This window comes from Cebus imitator, unplaced genomic scaffold (assembly GCF_001604975.1).
Source record: "Cebus imitator isolate Cc_AM_T3 unplaced genomic scaffold, Cebus_imitator-1.0 Scaffold349, whole genome shotgun sequence".
NCBI lineage: Eukaryota > Metazoa > Chordata > Mammalia > Primates > Cebidae > Cebus > Cebus imitator.
Window position 1 is genome coordinate 1,188,655 of NW_016107664.1, and position 7,667 is coordinate 1,196,321.

Here is a 7,667-nt window from a genome sequence, read left to right on the forward strand (position 1 = left end):
CTGATAGAAATGTAGTGGGCCGGGCATGGTGGCTCACGCCTGTGATCCCAGCACTTTGGGAGGCTGAGGCGGGTAGATCACGAGGTCAGGAATTGAAGACCAGCTTGGCCAAGATGGTGAAACCCGTCTCTACTAAAAATACAAAAAATCAGCCGGGCGTGGTGTCACGAGCCTGTAATCCCAGCTACTAGGGAGTCTGAGGCAGAGAATTGTTTAAACCTGCGAGGCAGAGGTTGCAGTGAGCCAACCCCTGGCTAATTTTTTTGTAGTTTTAGTAGAGACAGGGTTTCACCATATTGGCCAGCCTGTCTTGGACTCCTGACCTCAAGTGATCCACCCACGTTGGCCTCCTAAAGTGCTGGGATTACAGGCATAAGCCACTGTGCCTCACTTTTTTAAAAAAGATTTTTTTCTTCTTCTTTGAGATAGGGTGTCACTCTGTCACCCAGGCTGGAGTGCAGTGGCACCATCTCAGCTCATTGCCACCTCTGCCTCCTGGGTTCAAGTGTTTTTGTGCCTCAGCCTCCCGAGTAGCTGGAATTACAGGCATGTGCCATCACACCTGGCTTATTTTTTTTTGTATTTTTAGTAAAGACAGGGATTCACCATGTTAGCCAGGCTGGTCTTCAACTCCTGACCTCAAATAATCTGCCCACCTCGACCTCCCAGTGTGCTGGGACTACAGGTGTGAGCTACTGTGCCTGGTCCTTTAAAAGCTTATCTTTTTTTAAATGGAGTTTTGCTCTTGTCGCCTAGGCTGGAGTCCAATGGCGCGATCTCGGCTCACTGCAACCTCTGCCTTCCAGGTTCAAGTGATTCTCCTGCCTCAGTCTCCCAAGTAGCTGGGATTACAGGTGCCCGCCACCACAAGAGGCTAATTTTTGTATTTGTAGTAGAAACAGGGTTTCACCATGTTGGCAGGGTGGTCTCGATCTCCTGACCTCAGGTGATCCACCTGCCTTGGCCTCCTAAAGGGCTGGGATTCAGGCGTGAGCCACTGTGCCTGGCCTTAAAAACATTTTTAAAAGTGTGTAGTCACAATTGAAATTTTGGGAAAAAAATTAAAATTAAGGTTTACAATGCTGCATTGTCCTCTAATTCCTATAACAGTGGTCTGGGCATCACAATCTGGATTTTGTTTTGGACAGTTCCTGGTTTCCTGGGCTATAGTTTAGTAGCCTGAAATAAAACAAAGAAACAAACAAACAACGACAACAATGAGAAAAAACTCCATTTAAAACTCTTTGGGAAGAATGCATCTGAAAGGTGTGAAAACCTTTCAGATGTGAAAGGTGTGAAAATCAGAATCCTGTTCACATGTGTTAAGTGCATGTTATAATGAGGAATATTGCATAGTAATAGGGATGCAGAGTAGTAAAGACATTGTATTTAGGTCTTTTTTTAAGACAAGATCTAACAGTCTCCCAGCCTGGAGTGCATTGGTGCCATCACAGCTCACTGCAGCCTCAACTTACCAGCTCAAGTGATCTTTCCACCTGAGCCTCCCAAGTAGCTGGGACCATAGGCGTACACCACTGTGTCTGGTTAAGTTTTGTAGAGGTGGGTTTTTGCCATGTTGCCCAGGCTGGTGTTCAACTCCTGATGTTGTACTCCTGGGCTCAAGCAATCCACCTGCCTTGACCTCCCAAAGTGCTGAGATTAGAGGAGTGAGCAACCATACCTGGCCTATTTAGGTTTTTGTAAAGGTTTTAAAAGATGTTTTTTTATATATTTATTGTACTTACATTCTAATTTTTCTACCTAATTTTTTGAGAATCTATTTGGACAGACCATGTAGTCTAGTCTAGATATTTATTACATTTAAACAATGCAGAATCCATTGAATACCATGTACTTACAAAAACTTTAATAACCATTATTTTACTGACAGTAATACTTTAAGTAGTTGACCAGAGCTTCTATGTTTATCTAATTTACTTCATCTGTCCTTCGATTTTTCTGGGCTGTTACAAAGGGAGAATCAATTGTGTAGAAGTTAAAATTCTATCATGTGGGGATTTGTTCAGTGGAAGTCTGACTCATGTTCACCTCTTCCTTCAGCTTGCAGCTGTTTGTGATGTGTTTGTGGAAAACTATCTCCCTGGCAAACTGTCTGCAATGGGCCTGGGATATGAAGACATAGACAAGATTGCTACTCACAGCATCTATTGTTCCATCACAGGTATTTCAGCCCCACACCCTTGTCAGTTAAAAGGTTTTGTAGTTTTTGTGTTTTCTTATTGCTGTAAGGAAGCTCTTGCTGCCTTTGTTTTTTTGGAAGTTATTCTGGTTTCCTTTCTCACAGGCCATTTAGGCTGCTGAACATTATTCAGAAACATTAACCTAAATGAACGTTTTCGTAAATTTATTGGCTATTCGTATTTCTTCTTTGAATTGTATGCCTATAGTTTTGCTAATTTTTATGTTGATGTTTTACAAATGTTTACAAAGTGCTGTTATTAACTTTTGCAAAGGTGAATTTACAGTTCAAAAAATTGGTTTTTTTTTTTGAGACAGAGTCTCACTCCATTGCCCAGGCTGGAGTGCAGTGGCGCGATCTTCGCTCACTGTAACCTCCGCCTCCTAAGTTCAAAGAATTCTTCTGCCTCAGCCTCCTGAGTAGCTGGGATTACAGGTGCCTGCCACCACGCCTGGCTAATTTTTGTATTTTTAGTGGAGACAGGGTTTCACCATGTTGGTCAGGTTGGCCTCTAAATCCTGACCTCAGGTGATCCACCCACCTCAGCCTCCCAAACTGCTGGGATTACAGGCGTGAGCTATCACTCCCGGACTACAGTTGAAATGTTAATTGGCTTTCCACTGCTCAACGAAATAAGAGAGAACACAAACAGATGGAGAAACATTCCATGCTCATGGTTAGGAAGAATCAATATCGTGAAAGTGGCCATACCGCCCAAAGTAATTTACAGATTCAACACTATCCCCATCAAGCTACCAGTGACCTTTTTCACAGAACTGGAAAAAAATACGTTAAACTTCATATGGAACCAAAAGAGAGCCTACATAGCCAAGTCAATTCTAAGCAAAAAGAACAAAGCTGGAGGCATCACACTACCTGACTTCAAACTATACTACAAGCCTACAGTAATCAAAACAGCATGATACTGGTACCAAAACAGAGAAACAGACCAAAGGAACAGAACAGAGGCCTCAGAGGCAACACCGCACATCTACAACCATCTGATCTTTGACAAACCTGACAACAACAAGCAATGGGGAAAGGATTCCCTGTTTAATAAATGGTGTTGGGAAAACTGACTAGCCATGTGCAGAAAGCAGAAACTGGTTGCCTTCTTGACACCTTACACTAAAATTAACTCGTTGGCAACAAAAGCCAAAATGGACAAATGGTATCTAATTAAACTCCAGAGCTTCTGCATAGCAAAAGAAACAATCATTAGAGTGGACTGGCAACCAACAGAATGGGAAAACATTTTTGCAATCTACCCATCTGACAAAGTACTTATATCCAGAATCCACAAAGAACTAAAACAGATTTACAAGAAAAAAACAAACAAACCCATTCAAAAGTGGGCAAAGGATATGAACAGACACTTTTCAAAAGAAGACATATACAAAGCCAACAAACATGAAAAAATGCTCATCATCACTGGTCATTAGAGAAATGCAAATCAAAACTACATTGAGATACCATCTCACACAAGTTAGAATGGCGATCATTAGAAAATCTGGAGACAACAGATGCTGGAGAGGATGTGGAGAAATAGGAACACTTTTACACTGTTGGTGGGAGTGTAAATTAGTTCAACCATTGTGGAAAACAGTGTGGCGATTCTTCAAGGACCTAGAAATAGAAATTCCATTTGACCCAGCAATCCCATTACTGGGTATATATCCAAAGGACTATAAATAGTTCTATTATAAGGACACATGCACACGAATGTTTATTGCAGCACTGTTTACAATAGCAAAGACTTGGAACCAACCCAAATGCCCATCAATGATACATTGGACAGGGAAAATGTGGCACATATACACCATGGAATACTGTGCAGCCATAAAAAAACGATGAGTTCGTGTCCTTTGTAGGGACATGGATGAACCTGGAAACCATCATTCTCAGCAAACTGACACAAGAACAGAAAATCAAACACTGCATGTTCTCACTCATAGGCAGGTGTTGAACAATGAGAACACATGGACACAGGGAGGGGAGCATCACACACTGGGTTCTGTGGGGGGGGAACTAGGGGAGGAAAAGCAGGGGGTGGGGAGTTGGGGAGGGATAACATGGGGAGAAATGCCAGATATAGGTGATGGAGAGGAAGGCAGCAAACCACATTGCCATGTATGTACCTATGCAACCAGCTTGCATGTTCTTCACATGTACCCCAAAACCTAAAATGCAATAAAATATATGTTTTAAAAAAAGATAATAACACAGGAGCTCAAGGTATCTCTTCAATATATTCAGAGGCACTAAGCCAAGGGATAGAAAAGAGTGGCATAAAGTCTTCGACTGCCAGTGAACCACTTGCATGTATGTGTATGTTTAGGCTATAGGGAAAAAGTCATAGTATTACTTAGTTTTCTATATAAATACTTAACTCCTAATTAGGGATGAAATATAGAAAAGTGACTCATAAAATATTACGTTAATAGTTTACATCAGAAAAATTCATAATATTTTAAGTTTTTACTCATTCATCCACCAAATATTTACTGCAAACCCATGATCTTTCAGGCAGTAGTCTCATAGTCTGGAATACAGGAGTGACAAAAACCCATCTGTGTTCTCTAGAACATTTACACTGTAGGTTAGAATGATAGCTAGTAAACAAATAAGCACTTTTGTTTTGTTTTTGGTAATGGAGTCTGATAATGGGCAAAGGAGTGGGATGAGGATAAGCTATTTTATACTAGTAGGTGAAGGAATGCTCTACCCATATGGTGACATTTGAGTAGAGAGCTGCATGAGGTAAGGGAGTGAACCACATAGCTACTCGTAAAGAGGATTTTAGGCAAGACAACACCAAGTGCACTAACCACCCACACCTGGCTAATTCTTTTGCGTTTATCGTAGTGATGGGGTTTTGCCACGTTGGCTAGGCTGGTCTTGAACTCCTGGACTCATGTGATTGGTCTACCTCGGCTTCTAAAAGTGTTGGGATTACAGGCGTGAGCCACCATGCCTGGCCAGAAGTGTTTATTTTCATAGGCAATTTAAACTTAAAAACATAGTTTAAGCAGAAAGGCATACAGCATATGTAAGTTGGAATTACTTTGGTTTTTTGTTTTTTAAAAGATGAGATTCTCCTGACTCAGCCTCCCGAGTAGCTGGGATTACAGGCACATGCCACCCTGCCTGGGTAACTTTAGTATTTTTAATAGAGATGAGGTTTCACCGTGTTGTTCAGGTTGCTCTACAACTCCTGACCTTGTGGTCTGTCTGCCTTGGCCTCCCAAAGTGCTGGGATTACAGGCATGAGCCACCTGCGCCCAGCTCTGCAATTACTTGCATTTCTTAAACTCACTATGTTCTCTTTCACTTCAAAGCCTTTGCCTATGATGTTCCCATTGCTTGGAATACTGATCTGTCACCACACCTGGTTATGGTGTTTTTATCCTTTAGATATCAGCTTGTATGTTGTTACTTCTGCACATTTGATTCCTGAAGATTCAGTTGGGCATTCTCTATCTCATTATTTATTTTACTTTTATTTTTATTTTTTGAGGTAGACTGTCACTCTAGCCCAGGCTGGAGTGCAGTGGCATGGTCTCGGCTCACTGGAACCTCTGCCTCCTTTTTTCAAGCGATTCTTGTGCCTCAGCCTCCCAAGTAGCTGGGATTACACGCGTGCACCACCTCGCCTAACTAATTTTTGTATTTTCATAAGAGATGGGATTTCACCATGTTGGCCAGGCTGGTTTCTAACTCTTGACCTCAAGTGATACACCTGCCTTGGCCTCCCAAAGTGCTGGGATTACAGGCGTGAGCCACTGCACTCAACTTCTATCTTGTTTTTTTTTTTCACTTCCTTTTTATTTTCCAGTTTCCTCCAGGCTCATGAAGGCTGTTATTCTATTCCCAGTTCTACCTGTAATGCAGAGCACATGATAGGAGCTCAACTGCAGATTTTTTTTTTTTTTTGAGACAGAGTGTCATTCTGTCACTCCAGCTTGAGTGCAGTGGTACAATCTCAGCTCACTGCAACCTCCGCCCCCCAGGTTCAAGCGATTCTCCTGCCTTAGTCTCCCGAGTAGCTAGGATTGTAGGTGCCTGCCACTATTCCCAGCTAATTTTTGTATTTTTAGTAGGGATGGGGTTTCTCCATGTTGGACAGGTTGGTCAACAGCAGTTTTTGAATCAATAAATGAGTAATCAGAACTTGACTAAAGGGTTTAATAGTTGCAATTTTTTCTGCATTCTTTTTTTCAGAGACAGGGATAAGTAGTAAATAGTATGCTTACATTTCCAAAAAAACTTTCAGAGGATAGCCGCAGGTTAGCACATAGTTTGCCTTATCTGTGATTTCTTCTACAGCTTATCCATGGTGCTATATAAGACCATTGCTTTAAGATACCAAAAGGGCCTGTACCATGAAGCAAATATTCAATTATTGTCACAGGTCACTGTGCCTTAAGTCTTTTCCTAAGCTAGGAAAAGGAACTAATGCATTTAAAGAGATTTTAAAAAGGAACTAAGCAAAAGTTTTACTCCTATGGTTCAGTAAGTTTATCTTAAAATAGATATCTGATAATTTTTTTTTACCATAAAAAGCTTCAAAATATTTTTTTTTTCCTTTGAGATAGAGTCTCATTTTGTTACCCAGGCCGGAGTACAGTGGCATGATCATAGCTCACTGCAGCTTCTAACTTGTGGACTCAAGCAGTCATCTTGCCTCTGCCTTCTGAGTAGCTGGGACTAGAGGTGTGCACCCCCACATTTTTTAATTAAAAACTTTTTTTTTTTTTTTTTGTAGAGATGGGATCTTGCTGCATTGCTCAGTCTGGTCTAGAACTCCTGGGCTCAAGTGATCCTCCTGCCTCAGCCTCTCAAAGTTCTGGCATTACAGTTGTGAGCCACCATGCCCGACCTATATATGTTGTTTTAAAAAATATTCATAAAAAATAACTAAAATACTGTTACCATCTTTGTTTTAAACTGTAAACAATGAACTAAGTTCCTCTCAAAGCTAGTTCAGCCTATGCCCAGGAATGAACAAAGACAGCTTGGAGGTTAGAAGCAAGACGCAAGTTAGGGTTGGTTGGGTCAGATCTCTTTCACCATCTCAGTTACAATTTTGCAGTGGCAGTTTTAGTGTCTTCATATAAAGTAAGCTGCAGGCTGGGTGCGGTGGCTCACACCTGTAATCCCAACACTTTGGGAGGCCAAGGCAGGTGGATTACCTGAGGTCAGGAGTTCGAGAGCAGCCTTACCAGTATGATGAAACTCCGTCTCTATTAAAATTACAAAAATTAGCCTGATGTGGTGGCATGCGCCTAGTAGTCCCAGGTACTCAGGAGGTTGAGACAGAAGAATTGCTTCAGACTGGGAGGTGGAGGTTGTAGTGGGCTGAGATCACATCACTGCCCTCCAGTCTGGGCAACAGAGCAAGACCCTGTCTTGAAAAAAAAAATTAAAGATATAAAGTAAGTTGCAATGTTAGGGTGGTTGTCATTTT

General features: G+C 41.6%; 1 protein-coding gene across 1 annotated transcript in view; it reads left to right on the forward strand.

Moving 5' to 3' along the window:
* Positions 1-7,667, forward strand: part of SUGCT (succinyl-CoA:glutarate-CoA transferase) — a 681,636-nt gene that overhangs the window by 16,702 nt on the left and 657,267 nt on the right. Inside the window, exon 4 of the mRNA XM_017506146.1 lies at positions 2,062-2,182. Within this exon, the coding sequence (XP_017361635.1) occupies positions 2,062-2,182 (121 nt within the window). The remainder of the gene's footprint in view (positions 1-2,061; positions 2,183-7,667) is intronic.